Genomic DNA, 13,958 nt, shown 5'->3' on the forward strand with positions numbered 1-13,958 from the left:
CCCCGGTCTCCTCCTTGCCCCGTTTGGGACTTCCCTGAAAGGCTCATATAAAGAAACCTGAACCAGGCCGGGCGCAGCAGCTCACGCCTGTCATCCCGGCACTCTGGGAGCCCGAGGCGGGAGGATCGGTCAAGGTCAGGAGTTCGAGACCAGCGAGACCCCCGTCTCTACTAAAAATAGAAAGGAATTAATTGGCCAACTAAAAATATATAGAAAAAATTAGCCGGGCGTGGTGGCGCGTGCCTGTAGTCCCAGCTACTCGGGAGGCTGAGGCAGGAGGATCGCTTGAGCCCAGGAGTTGGAGGTTGCTGTGAGCGAGGCTGACGCCACGGCACTCACTCTAGCCTGGGCAACAGAGTGAGACTCTGTCTCAAAAAAATAAAAAAAAAATTAAAAGAAACTTGAATTAGGCCGGGCATGGTGCCTCTCATCTGTCATCCTGATACTCTGGGAGGCCAAGGCGGGAGGATGGCAAAAGGTCAGGAGTTCAAGATCAGCCTGAGCAAGATCAAGTCCCCGTCTCTATTAAAAAAAAAAAAAAAAAAAAAAACAGAAAGAAATTAGCTGGCCAAGTATAAATATATAGAAAAAATCAGCCAGGCATGTCGGCGGGTGCCTGTAGTCCCAGCTACTCGGGAGGCTGAGGCAGGAGGATTGCTTGAGCCCAGGAGTTTGAGGTTGCTGTGAGCGAGGCTGACGCCACGGCACTCGCTCTAGCCTGGGCGACAAAGCGAGACTCTGTCTCAAAAAAAAAAAAAAAGCCAATGAAGCAGAGTTCTTTTACAAATTAACTTCAGCAGTGCCATCGGGAAGCAGAAAATGTTACATGCATATTTTTCACTTGCCTTCAGTTCCCACCAGGGCTCCGAGAACACGGTTTCATGTTAGCTTGGGAGAGACAGCCTTGAAATCGTTCCTATCAGACCCGGGACAGCAGCCACCATCTAGGCCGACTTCGGACCATAGTAGAGCTCCTTAAAGAAAAAAAGAAAAAAAAATCCTTACCAATATTTTATTATCAGTTTTCAGCCAGCCAGGATAAACAGTACATTTTCCTTTTCTTTTTCCTGTTTTTCTTTTTTTTTAGAATCAAAAATACACCTATTCCAGGTGACTCAGAGCCAAAAGCAATAATCCCTTCGATATACCTAAGCACAGGCCCCAGAGGTGCCCCCGAACACAAACGGTGCAGCCCTCCCAAGCTTCAGAGCCACTTCCAAAGACAGGCGACGGAAATATAGAAATGAAAACTCTAACCGGAGGCCGGGCGCGGAGGCTCACGCCTGTCATCCCAGCACTCTGGGAGGCCGAGGCGGGCGGATTGCTCGAGGTCAGGAGTTGGAGACCAGCCTGAGCAAGAGCGAGACCCCGTCTCTACTAAAAATAGAAAGAAGTTAACTAGCAAACTAAAAATATACAGAAAAAAATGAGCCGGGCGTGGTGGCGCATGCCTGTAGTCCCAGCTACTCGGGAGGCTGAGGCGGGAGGATCGCTTGAGCCCAGGAGTTGGAGGTTGCTGTGAGCTAGGCTGACGCCATGGCACTCACTCTAGCCCAGGCGACACAGTGAGACTCTGTCTCAAAAAAAAAACCAACAAAAAACCCCAAGTGGGATGTATGGGGGGTGACAGTCCTGAACTTCTTCAACAGAGAGGTAGGAAATCACGGGTCCAGAGGTCAACAGCTGTTCTTCCTGACGGGCGGTAAACTCCTAATGGATCCTGCAGTGTCCCTCAGCCAGCACCCAGTAATCCACCTAATCCGGCGCAGGTTACGGGAGGGTCAGATTAATGTTCACCGGAGTTGCGGAGGCGGCTGTGTTCAGCCGAGCTCCCGCTGGGCGCACGAGCCAGCGGAACGCTCCCTTAGGGTCAGCAGAAAGCCCTAAAGGGCGTCCTCGAAAAGGGCAGCGTTTGTTCGTGCAGGGCCGTACATAGTGAATAGCGCAGTTCTTGCAGGCCACTGCCTGGGCACGACTGCGTGCCAGTAAAACCTTACATATATACACACGAACATTTGAATTCCATACCATTTTCACATGTCACAGAATGTTATTTCAATCTCTTTTTTTGAGACAGAGTCTCGCTTTGTTGTCCAGGCTAGAGTGAGTGCCGTGGCGTCAGCCTCGCTCACAGCAACCTCAGACTCCTGGGCTCAAGCGATCCTCCTGCCTCAGCCTCCCGAGTAGCTGGGACTACAGGCATGCACCACCACGCCCGGCTCATATATATATATTAGTTGGCCAATTAATTTCTTCCTATTTATAGTAGAGACGGGGTCTCGCCCTTGCTCAGGCTGGTCTGGAACTCCTGAGGTCAAATGATCCTCCAGCCTCGGCCCCCCAGAGAGCTAGGATCACAGGCGTGAGCCACCGCGCCCCGGCCTTTTTTTTTTTTTTTTTTTTTTTTTTGAGATAGAGTCTCGCTCTGTCACCCGGGCTAGAGTGCCGTGGTGTCAACCTAGCTCACGGCAAACTCCAACTCCTGGGTGTCAGGTCCAGAACAGAGAGAGGCCTCAAGTGTAGCAAAATGCTGTTTTATTTTGAGCATCTGGGCTCAGAGGGGTGGAGGCCAAAGAGTTCACCTCGAGGGAGGGGACAGCCTTGAGTTTTGCAGAGGGTTTTTCTGGGGCAAGTGAGCACCACAGGCAGAGATAGCGGTGCTAGGTAGTAGCTTCACCCTTATGGGGGGGGATACGGATGCCGCAGCTGTCTGATCTGTGAGATTTACAACTTGGGGGCTCTCCAGACTCCTGAGGCTGTTGTTTTACAAGCCTAAGTTTTCCATTAACCGCATTCCATCCTGTACAGACTTTTCAAGTCCCCACCAGGAGCAAACCTAACACTGGCCTCAAGAGATCCTCCAGCCTCAGCCTCCCAAGTAGCCGGAATTACAGGCATGCACCAGCCACCATGCCCGGATGATTTTTTTTTATTTTTAGTTGCCCAGCTTAATTTTTTCTGTTGTTATTAGAGACAGGGCCTTGATCTTGCTCAGGCTGGTCTCAAACTCCTGAGCTCAAGCAATCCTTCCTCCTACATCGGTCTCCCAGAGTGCTAGGATGACAGGTGTGAGCCACCGCGCCCAGTCCTGGCTAGTTTTTGGGTACTGTTTTCTGAGCCCAAACAATTACATTGTTTTATTTTCAGTCAGAGCCTCACTTTGTTACCGGGACTCCTAGAGTGGCATGGCGTCAGCAACCTCCAACTCCTGGGCTCAAGCGATCCTCCTGCCTCAGCCTCCCAAGTAGCTGAAACTACCGGCGTAGGCCACCATGCCCGGCTCATTTTTTCTATATATTTTTTTAATTGTCCAGGTAATTTCTATTTTTAGTAGAGACGTGGTCTCGCTCTTGCTCAGGATGGTCTTGAACTCCTGAACCCCTGACCTTGATAGATCCTCCCACCTGGGCCTCCCAGAGGGCTAGGATTACATGCGTGAGCCACCACACCCTCCTAACAATTACATTTTAAATGAGGATATAATTGTTGTTGCAACAGCAGGAAGTTGCTGGGGAATTAGTTGATGCTCAGAATGGGCCCAGAAGGGTGCCTGATGTTTCGATTGTTATTCATCGGGAACCGAGGTCAGAGGACCAGCTATGGGCAGGACCCAGACCAAGGTGAGGGTCAAGGTCAAGTGAGGTCAGAGGACCAGCTAAAGGCAGGACCCAGACCAAGGTGAGGGTCAAGGTCAAGTGAGGTCAGAGGACCAGCTAAAGGCAGGACCCAGACCAGGGTCAGCACCAAGGTCAAGTGAGGTCAGAGGACCAGCTGAAGGCAGGACCAAGGCCAAGGTGAGGGTCAAGGTCAAGTGAGGTCAGAGGACCAGCTAAAGGCAGGACCCAGACCAGGGTCAGCGCCAAGGTCAAGTGAGGTCAGAGGACCAGCTAAGAGCAGGACCCAGACCAGGGTCAGCACCAAGGTCAAGTGAGGTCAGAGGACCAGCTGAAGGCAGGACCAAGGCCAAGGTGAGGGTCAAGGTCAAGTGAGGTCAGAGGACCAGCTAAAGGCAGGACCCAGACCAGGGTCAGCGCCAAGGTCAAGTGAGGTCAGAGGACCAGCTGAAGGCAGGACCAAGGCCAAGGTCAGGGCCAAGGTCTACGTCTGGACCACGTGGAACCGTGGCCGCCCCCGCATCCCGATTTCCTTGAGTCTCTGCAGAATTGGGCCCCGCCTCAGCAGCCGTCAAGGCCACAGGTCCGAGCCCTTCTCGTCCATTCCAGCAGCACCTGGGAATCTGGAGGGCAACTAGACCAGAATGCGCGACAAGCGTCCCTCCCCACGCGGGAGGCGGGACGCAGGTCAGTGATTGGCCAGCCTGACGGCGGCCTGGGAGTGGCCAATACAGTGCCGGGCTTGCAAGCAGAAGGATGTTGCCACGGTTTCCCATAGGCCAGCACAGAAAGGGGCGGGGAAACAAGCCTGCAACGGAACCAATTGGCATCGTGACGTCATGCAGCTCTTATTTGCCATTGGTCGGTGAGTGTGGCTGACAGAGACATGTCTGATTGGCAGACGCAGGAGAGGGGGAAGGCATTGTGGGCTCGGCACTGACTCGCGATTGGTAGGTGTGCCGAGGGCGGGCATTGTGGGCTCGGCGCTGACTCGCGATTGGCCCGCGCGGCGGGGGCGGGCATTGTGGGCTCGGTGCTGACTCGCGATTGGTCCGCGCGGCGGGGGCGGGCATTGTGGGCTCGGCGCTGACTCGCGATTGGTCCGCGCGGCGGGGGCGGGCATTGTGGGCTCGGCGCTGACTCGTGATTGGTCGGCGCGGCGGGGGCGGGCATTGTGGGCTCGGCGCTGACTCGCGATTGGTCGGCGCGGCGGGGGCGGAGCGGCGCGCGGGCTCCTGGGTTCCGGGTCTCCCTCTGGCGATGGCGCCCGGCGGCCTGCGCTGGCTGCGCGGCCTGTGGATGACGGGGCAGCCTCTGTTCCAGGGCCGTGCGCTGCTCATCACCAACACGCTGGGCTGCGGCGCGCTCATGGCGGCCGGGGACGGCGCGCGCCAGTCCTGGGAGATCCGCGCCCGGCCTGGCCAGAAGTTCGACCCGCGGCGCTCCGGTGAGGCTGCCGCGCGGCCGGCCCTTGACCCCGGCGACCTTTGACCCTGACCTCCAGTGGGCGCTCCCCAAAGCAGACCCCGCGGGCCGCGACCCCGTCCCGGGGCCCCGACGGCCCTCCCCGGCTCCCGGTGCCCCCACGCCCCTGGGGGCGGCTTGGGACGGGGGTGGCCGGGCCCTGACTCTCCCTCCGCCCGCAGCGAGCATGTTCGCGGTGGGCTGCAGCATGGGCCCCTTCCTGCACTACTGGTACCTGTGGCTGGACCGCCTGCTGCCCGCGTCTGGCCTCCAGGGCCTCCCCAGCATCCTCAAGAAGGTCCTGGTGGACCAGCTCGTAGCCTCTCCCATGCTGGGCGTCTGGTACTTCTTGGGTAAGGAGCCCCGTCACCCGGGCTTCGCCCCTCCTGGGCGGGGCCGGCTTTGTGTTCCAAAGGATGCACAGATACATTTCTACATTTCTTTCTTTCTTTCTTTCTTTCTTTCTTTCTTTCTTTCTTTCTTTCTTTCTTTCTTTCTTTCCTTCCTTCCTTCCTTCCTTCCTTCCTTCCTTCCTTCCTTCCTTCCTTCCTTTTCTCTTTCTTTCTTCCTTCCTTTCTTCCTTTCTTTCTTCCTTCCTTCCTTCCTTCCTTTTCTCTTTCTTTCTTCCTTCCTTCCTTCCTTCCTTCCTTCCTTCCTTCCTTCCTTCCTTTTCTCTTTCTTTCTTCTTTCCTTTCTTCCTTCCTTCCTTCCTTCCTTTTTCTTTCTTCCTTCCTTTCTTCCTTTCTTCCTTCCTTCCTTCCTTCCTTTTCTCTTTCTTTCTTCCTTCCTTTCTTCCTTTCTTTCTTCCTTCCTTTCTTCCTTCCTTTCTTCCTTCCTTCCTTTCTTCCTTTCTTCCTTTCTTTCTTTCTTCCTTTCTTTTCTTTCTTTCTTTCTTTCTTTCTTTCTTTCTTTCTTTCTTTCTTTTCTTCCTTTTCTTTCTTTTCTTTCTTTCTTTTCTTTTCTTTTCTTTCTGAGACAAAGTCTCACTCTGTTGCCCGGCCTAGAGTGCCTTGGCATCAGCCGAGCTCACAGCAACCTCCACCTCCCGGGCTCAGGCGATCCTCCTGCCTCAGCCTCCCCAGTAGCTGGGACTACAGGCATGCGCCACCATGCCCGGCTAGTTTTTTGTATATATTTTTATTTTTATTTATTTATTTTTGAGACAGAGTCTCGCTTTGTTGCCCAGGCTAGAGTGAGTGCCCTGGCATCAGCCTCGCTCATAACAACCTCCAACTCCTGGGCTCAAGCCATCCTCCTGCCTCAGCCTCCCGGGTAGCTGGGACTACAGGCATGCGCCACCAGGCCCAGCTCTTTTTTTCTATATATATTAGTTGGCCAATTAATTTCTTTCTATTTATAGTAGAGACGGGGTCTCACTCTTGCTCAGGGTGGTCTTGAACTCCTGACCTTGAGCGATCTGCCCGCCTTGGTCTCCCAGAGTGCTGAGATTACGGGTGGGCGTGAGCCACCGCGCCCGGCAAGAAATACATTTCTCATGTGCCTCTTGTGTGGGTGGCCCTGGACTGGGGGCTCGGTTACCGCGGTGACAGGACAGATGCACCCTGACCTCAGGGAGCGATGGGGGCTGGTGTGAATGGTGTGGAGTGGAGGAAGTATGAGAACAGTGTGATGGGGCTGCCCTGGGCGGGAGGTTAGGAGAGCTCCCCAAAGGAGGGGACGTTCGGCTGAGAGGTAAAGAAGGAGCAGGCAGGCGGGGGAATGGCCTGTGCAAAGGCCCTGAGGCCTGGTGGAGGAGGGGCTGGGGTTGAGGCACCTGCCAGCCTTTGGGGACTCTCAGCTCTGTTCCCACCCCGGGGCCCAGCTTCCTAGTCTGTAATGGAGAAGTAGTAAAACAGCCTCGACTTAAGGGTGTGTCTCCTTGCTTCAGGGCAGGTGTTTATATGTTAATATTTATAACCTCTCTCCCTCAAAGGGCCTGGCTTGTTCTGTGCTTTTCCCTCCATCCAGCAGCTGCCCATTTGAACTTCCTGGTCCCTCTGCCCAGGATGCTCTGTCCTTTGGTCCTGTCGCTGCCCTCCACCGTCGGGCCATCTTGCCATCTCCGCAGTACTTCCTGGCCCTGACTCTCACCCTCTCCTTTCCTTCCCAGGCCTCGGCTGCCTGGAAGGCCAGACGCTGGGTGTCTGCTGCCAGGAGCTGCAGGACAAATTCTGGGAATTCTACAAGGTGGGAGCCCCGCCCCATCCGCCCGCCCTGGCCCCTCCCCCGCAGGCCCGGCCCCGCCCCTCACCCCTCTCTGGCCCCGCCCCCGCAGGCCGACTGGTGCGTGTGGCCCGCTGCGCAGCTGGTGAACTTCCTCTTCGTGCCCCCTCAGTTCCGAGTCACGTACATCAATGGCATGACGCTGGGCTGGGACACATACCTGTCCTACCTGAAGTACCGGGTGAGCGCAGTGGGTGGACCAGGCACCCAGGGGGTTCCTAGGGGGGCCCACGAGGGCGCTCCAGAGGGCGGTAGTGCCCACCTGGAGCACGAGGGTCTCGCGTGCCCCTGGCGACCCAGGACGGGCGGTGGGGAGCCCATCTCTAGCGGTCGAAACCTGGCCCATCTCCGCCGCCCGAGGCGCCCTCAGCCAGGGCCCTGCGGTTCCTGCCACATGGGGCCGGCCCGGCCGAGCGCGGGCAGAGGAGGGTTTGGCTAGGTAGGAGGAACGCGGAAGGATGAACCGGGATCTCTCGTGTGGACAGAACCCCGGCCTGTGACAGCCCCCGCCTGCGTGGCCCTGGACACGCGAGAGGACTGGGCTGCCGTTCCCGCGACCCGATGCCAGAGCGAAGCTGAGCCCCGGCTGGCTAACGCCCCGCCCCGCCAGGACCCTGGGCCGAGTCCCGGCCCCACCGACTCCTGAGCATCTGGCCGAGTCGTCCCTTCCAGGCTGGGGCTCAGTTTCCCCATCGGGAACACCACCGCAAAGACAGGCCAACATCCGCAGCCCTTCTCAGCCGGAGCCTAGAGCGACCTGTGACCGAGATGTCCCGTCTGCAGCACGGAGCCCACCCAGCCCGCCCCAAGCACCAAGCCCTCAACCCCCGGCCAGCCGGCGCCAGCTTCCTCGGGCCCTGGGACCCAGGCAGGGACGGGCCTGGAGTCAGCCCCCAAAGCGTCAGGCAGCACCCAGCCGCCTCTAGGCCTCCTCCTGTGGCCGAGGACCGCGCAAACGCCATTAAATTTCGTGTAAGCGACAAGGCCGGCGTGGGCGGGGCTGGCGCTCACGGGACGCGGCTCGGTCCATTCGCTTTATTGGGTGTGTGCGGTGTTGTCACGACATCTCCTAGGGGGCTGGAGGGCACGCTAGACACGCGTGAGGTCGGAGCGGGGCGGGTGTGGGGGTGTAGGGTGGCGAGCGCCCGCGGCACCCCGCCACCAAGAGAAAACGTGGGGGGAGGGGAGCCGGCGGCCGGACTCTGACCCCTGCGGTCCACACGGAGACCCCGGCCCGCCCGGCACCCTGTGGGCCGCCCTGGGTGTCACGTGGCCCCTCTTCACAACCAACTGTGGATAAGGGTGAATTAAAAAAAAAAGAAAGTGGGGTGTCGGGAGGGTGGGCAGTGAGTTCGGGGGGGCCACGCCACGGCATAGTGGGGACAGGGGCGTATGTACAGGGTGGGCAGGGGGCCCGGGCCCCGGGGGACGTCTTCAATAAATAAATAAATAGCTACGATAATAAATTAGGGTGACGGGCTAAGTCGGGGGCGGGGCTTGTGCCCGTGGCTGGTGGGGGGGAGGGGAGGGGAGGGCTCTCAGCACGCGCAGTCCTGGTGCGGGGGCGCCTGCTGGTCGCTGAGCTGCGGGCCCTGCTTGGCGCCCGTGACGGCGGGGTCCGCGGTGTCCAGAGACTCGGACATCTTCTCGCAGATCACGTCCACCAGGCGCTCGAAGGTCTGCTTGACATTGATGTTGTCCTTGGCACTTGCCTCGAAGAACTCGAACCCTGCCGCCGGGGAGGGGGCGTGTGAGGACCCCGGCCGCCCTGCCCCAGAGACTTTCCCGAGGAAAGGGGAGCACCCCATGCCACCGGCAGGCCCACTGGAGGCACTGACAAGTCCCGCTTTGAACTGGGTCAGCCCTACATTTCCGGCCCTTGTCTTTCCCTTAAAGCTGTCTGCTTCTCACTGCCCCGCCAAGACCCCTGCCCGGTCCAGCCCCAGACACGGGCCCCGGGGGCCTCCGACACTCAGACCCATCTGTGCCCGCCCTCCCTCCCTCCTCACACACCCTCCATGGCTCCCTATTGCCCTGGGAAGAGTTCCGGCTTCTAAGCACGTGGCCGAGGGCCTGCATGTGGGCCACAGGTTCTCCCAGGTGGCGTGCATGTTCCAGCCATGTAAATAGGACTATTGCCAAAACACACAGCAGCTTTCTTACCTCTGGTCTTCGCCCAGGCTGTTTCTTCTGCCTGGACGAGCCTTCAAGCACCACATCCATCGTCCCTGCCCTCCCGGAAGCCTGCCTTGCCCCATGGACTTCCCCAGCCCAGGTCCCTCCCTTCACAAGGCTAACTGCTCTCAGGGGCCAGCGACACCCAATGCAGGACGGTGAGGGTATCAGATTGAATCGGTGAACTCCTACACATCCCTCAAGACCCACCTCAAATGGCCCCTGGATCAACACCAGTTTGCAGAAAGTGCAGACTGCCCACATTTGAATCCGGGCCCTGTCACGGTTTTGCTTTGAGACCCTGGCTGTGTCCCCTGCCCTTTGAGCATCTCCGTGTCCTCCTCCTCCTGGCCTTGCGGGTCTGCAGTCCTGCTGGGCACTCACCGAGGTGGTCAGCCAGTTGCCGGCCACGTTCCGACGATACCACCCTCTCGTCTTCCATGTCACACTTGTTCCCCACTAGCAGCACCTGGGCGTTGTCCCACGAGTAGGTCTTGATCTGGGTGGACCTGCAGGAGGCGGCAACAGGGCGGGGTAGGGCTTGGGGAATCCAAGCTCCGTGTCCCCAGGCTGGTCCAGGGCCTGTCCCCTAGGGATAAGGGACAGGGAAGACCCTGGCCCACCACCCTCCCCTCCCCCTCGCCCCACTGCAGCCCCCGTCTCCTCCTCATTCTTTTTTTTTTTTTTTCTTTTTTACAACCTAACCAGTTGTATAGGGACATAACCTCCTCATTCTCTACACATGGCAGGCTCATCTTTCATCGTGGGCTGTGACCTGCCAGGGTCAGGCTTTCCTCACCCCCAGCAATCCTCCCCGGAAGCCACAGTCTCCTGCGTTTCCCAGGAATTCCATATATATATATATTTTTTTTTTTTTTTAAGAGAGAGCCTTGCTCTGGACTGCAGTGGCACGATCACAGCTCACTACAGCCTTGAACTCCTGGGCTCGGGCGACCTCCCCTCTTCAGCCTCTGGAGTAGCTGGGACTACAGGCGTGCACCACTGCACCCAGCTATTTTTTTTTTTTTCGGTAGAGACAGGGTCTCGCTGTGTTGCCCAGGCTGGTCTCGAACTCCTGACCTCCAGCGATCCGCCCGCCTCGGCCTCCCAGAGTGCTGGGAGGACATTGAAATCTTTCTAACCTCCAACCTGTGCAAACTGTCCTCGTCGGTTTTGTCCCCAACTGCCCCCACGAGAAGCCACCGAACGGTGTTTCCCTATATGCGAACAGTTTCATTTTTGCATCTGAACTCATGTTTTCCCATCTTCCTCTTCTGCACGAGCCTGGCGGGGGTGGTGGGAGGGCGGGGGCTCACCAGTCCTGCACGGCGTTGAAGGACTCCTCGTTGGTGATGTCGTACATGAGGATGAAGCCCATGGCGCCCCGGTAGTAGGCCGTGGTGATGGTGCGGTAACGCTCCTGCCCCGCCGTGTCCTAGGGCAGGAGAGACGGCCGTCAGGGAGGACCGCGTGAGCTGCTCAGAGCGGAACGATCTCGGAGACGGTCCTGTGCAGGCCCCGGAGACCCGGAGAGGGGCGGGAGCCTGCCCAGGGCCACAAAGGGTCAGGAGGAGCAGGCTGGGCGCCTGCGTGCAGACCCCATCGGCGCTCCCCGTTACCTGCAGAATCCTTCTCTCATTCATTCCACACACACGTACCTACGGGGCACCGACCGGCGCCACGCCCCGCGCTGGGGACACGGCTGTGAACCGAACAGCCAGAAATCCCCACCCTCGTGGAAGTCACGGCCCCGAACAGGAAACAGGCAACAGCCACGCAAATGTGCCGTGTTGCATGGAGGGTGACAAGCCCTCGGGAGGACAATCAAGCCGGGCAAGGATGCAGAGTATCAGAGTCGCTGGAGCACCTGAAGGCGGCCCGTGTGAGGGCCGGCGGGCAGGGCACAGCCCGCGCAAAGGCCCTGGGGCAGGGCTGTGCACGGTGTGCCCGAGGGACAGTGAGTGAGCTGAGCAGGAGTCGGAGGAAGACCGACGACTGGGGTGAAGGTGCCAGCGGGGCACTGACCAGGCGGGTTTCCCCGGCTGGGAGAGGGGCGTGGGTTTTACCCCGAGAGTGAGGTGGGAGCCACAGGAGGGCAGCGGGCAGAGAAGGGACAGGTCTAATCTGGGAATAACAGGCTCGGTCAGGCCTCTGCCAGGTTGGGGAGGAGGCAGGGAGACCCTGGGAGGGGGGTGTGGCCAGGGGGGGCACCTGCATTTGTCCCAGGCAGTAAGATCCCAGCTGGAACCTCACACACAGAGCCTCGAATGGAAGAACTTGAAGAAGGGGGAAACTGAGGCACTGAGCTTAGGTGCTGATGGGGGGGGCAGGGGTGCTCTCCGTACTTCTGCTCCCTGGCACACAGCAGGCGCCCAATAAATGCCCGGCGTGTAAATGGGTGGCCCTGGCCAGGAAAGAGGCAGAAACAGTTGGGGCAGCTTCTCCAAGGAGGGAGGCGGACCCACCCAGATCTGCAGCTTGATCCTCTTGTCGTTGCGGTAGATGGTCTTGACCTTGAAGTCGATGCCCACGGTGCTGACGAAGGCGGGCGTGAAGGAGTCGTCGGCGTAGCGGAAGAGGAAGGACGTCTTGCCCACGCTGCTGTTGCCGATGATGAGGATCTTGAACATGTAGTCGAAGTTCTGGTCCGAGGACTCCTTCTGCCCGTAGCGGGAGTCTGTGGCAGACGCCATCTGGGGGTGCGGGGACAGGAGAGCGTGAGGGGCCCCCGTTCGTCCGCGAAGGCGCAGGCCCAGGCGCAGGGTGCAGAGCGTGCCAGAAGGGAGCCCGTGCCTGGAGACCCCCCTGTCCCGCCAGCCCCAGGATTAAGGGCGGGCCGTGACCTTGAGAGGCGGGAGACTTCAGGGGACGGAGACGCCCCTCCAGCAGGCCTGCACCCCAGCTCTGGCTGTAACCCTAAACGTACGGCTGCGCCCGCCGGAGGAGGGGACTGTGGCGGGCCCCGCCCCCCATCAATCTTTCATGGTCCTCGGCCGGCTCCGAGCACACGCGAGTCCCGTCCCGTCCCGTCCCGCGGGGATGCGCGCCTGCAGCCTCCCGTTCCCCGGAACCCCAGGGCCGGGACCACGCGGCCGCGTCACGAGACAGGGCTGCGGGGCGCACACGCTCGCGTGCACCGGCCTCGCACACTCCTCTCCACGCGCGTGCGCGCGCGCACACCCTCCGGGGGGGCACAGGCGCGGACACCTGTCTGCACGCCGGCCCTCCTTTAGAAACGTGCAAGCCCACCCGTGAATGGCCCGTGGGCACGGCTCCCTCCGCCCTCGCGTGTGCACGTCACGGACACGGACCCCCGTGCACGCGTGCACGGCGCTGTGCGCGCACCCACGCAGCCCAGGCGCCGCCCTCCGCAAGCGTGGAGCACGCACACACTCAGGCCCCGGCGGCGGGGGGGGGGGGTTGTGGGGGGGTCACACGAGTATACCCAGGCACGCGAGCAAGGGCACACACAGACCTGCTGACACAGGCGGGCGCGCACACGCGTGTGCACTTCACGCGCGCGCGCACGCAGAGGCCTCCCGCAAGGCACCCGCCTCCCCTCCCCCTCCGCCGCAGAGCCCGGGGGTTGGAGGGGTAGCAGGGGGGAGGACAGGGCAGGCGGGGCGCGCCCGGGCCCGACCCCTCCCCGGGCCAGCCGCGGCCGCGTCCTCCCCCGCGTGCGCCCCCTGCCAGCCGGGTCCCCGCCGCCGCCGGCCCCTCGGCAGTCGGATGAAGGTTATGCAGGCGCTCGCAGCGCGGGCTCGCCGGCCGCCCGGGAGCTCACCTTGCCCTGCGCCAATGCAACGGCGACCCTGGCGGCGGCTGTTCCGGCGGCGGCGGCGGCGGCGACACGGGGCCCGGTGCGCCGGTGTGGGCTGCACGGCAGCGGCGGCGGCGGCGGCGGCGGATCAGGCCCCTGCAGTCCTCGGTGACGTCCTGCAAAGGGCGGGGCGGGGCCTCGCATGCAGATAGGGCCGTGACGCCACGCGGAGGCGGGGCCGCGCGCAGGGCCGCGGCCAGTGGCGCACGCGGAGCCGGGAGGGGCGGGGCCCCCGCGGAGATTGACGCGCCGACGGGGCGGGGCCCGGCGTGCGCATCCAATAGGGACGCGAGCGGCTCTGGCGCTGGCTCCGCCTCCCGCCTGCCTCGGGGAGGCGGGGCTGCCCGGCGTCCTCTCACTGGCTCCGGCGTTTGAGCGACGGTCCCACTCACCAATGAGCGGCCGTCTGCTCCTTCCTCCCGTCCAATGGCGGCTCCCGGGCGGTGGAAGGGCCGAGAGGCCGAGGCCTTGGCCGAGCCCGGGTCTTGGAGGGGCGGTTCCCTTCCGCGCCCACCCGGGACTGCTGCGGCCACCGCGGTCCGCTGCGAGGTGCTGTGACCTCTCGCTTAATGCCCCGGGAAAGAGGCACTGGAGCCCGAGCCGTTCCGCTGCCCCGCATTGATGGCGTGCAAAATAAGCACAAAGGAAGAAAAAGGCCGTGC

General features: G+C 60.5%; 2 protein-coding genes across 2 annotated transcripts; one reads left to right on the forward strand and one right to left on the reverse strand.

Annotated features, from left to right (window-relative positions):
• The first annotated feature begins 4,819 nt into the window (after nucleotides 1-4,819).
• Nucleotides 4,820-7,943, forward strand: MPV17L2 (MPV17 mitochondrial inner membrane protein like 2). Its single transcript, XM_012735686.3, has 5 exons — nucleotides 4,820-5,061; nucleotides 5,261-5,431; nucleotides 7,189-7,265; nucleotides 7,354-7,482; nucleotides 7,787-7,943. Exons 1-5 carry the CDS (start codon nucleotides 4,875-4,877, stop codon nucleotides 7,799-7,801), a joined length of 579 nt encoding a protein of 192 aa, XP_012591140.2. The 5' UTR covers nucleotides 4,820-4,874; the 3' UTR covers nucleotides 7,802-7,943.
• A 159-nt stretch (nucleotides 7,944-8,102) lies between these two features.
• RAB3A (RAB3A, member RAS oncogene family) lies at nucleotides 8,103-13,402 on the reverse strand. The gene is made up of 5 exons (XM_012735685.2): nucleotides 13,261-13,402; nucleotides 11,942-12,169; nucleotides 10,793-10,911; nucleotides 9,861-9,985; nucleotides 8,103-9,030 (listed from the first exon to the last, which is right to left on the reverse strand). Exons 2-5 carry the CDS (start codon nucleotides 12,167-12,169, stop codon nucleotides 8,840-8,842), a joined length of 663 nt encoding a protein of 220 aa, XP_012591139.2. The 5' UTR covers nucleotides 13,261-13,402; the 3' UTR covers nucleotides 8,103-8,839.
• Between the last annotated feature and the right edge of the window lie 556 nt (nucleotides 13,403-13,958).

The sequence above is a fragment of the Microcebus murinus genome, chromosome 4 (assembly GCF_040939455.1).
Source record: "Microcebus murinus isolate Inina chromosome 4, M.murinus_Inina_mat1.0, whole genome shotgun sequence".
In the NCBI taxonomy this organism is placed as follows: Eukaryota; Metazoa; Chordata; class Mammalia; order Primates; family Cheirogaleidae; genus Microcebus; species Microcebus murinus.

Excerpts from the sequence above, each read along its gene's own strand:
- MPV17L2 (XM_012735686.3), top strand. The coding sequence starts at position 4,875 with ATGGCGCCCGGCGGCCTGCGCTGGCTGCGCGGCCTGTGGATGACGGGG. Across the intron at positions 5,432-7,188 it reads GGGCGTCTGGTACTTCTTGG|GCCTCGGCTGCCTGGAAGGC; the intron begins GTAAGGAGCCCC and ends TTTCCTTCCCAG. Across the intron at positions 7,266-7,353 it reads AATTCTGGGAATTCTACAAG|GCCGACTGGTGCGTGTGGCC; the intron begins GTGGGAGCCCCG and ends CCGCCCCCGCAG.
- RAB3A (XM_012735685.2), bottom strand. The coding sequence starts at position 12,169 with ATGGCGTCTGCCACAGACTCCCGCTACGGGCAGAAGGAGTCCTCGGAC. Across the intron at positions 10,912-11,941 it reads GGATCAAGCTGCAGATCTGG|GACACGGCGGGGCAGGAGCG; the intron begins GTGGGTCCGCCT and ends CTCCTGCCCTAG. Across the intron at positions 9,986-10,792 it reads TTCAACGCCGTGCAGGACTG|GTCCACCCAGATCAAGACCT; the intron begins GTGAGCCCCCGC and ends CGCCTCCTGCAG.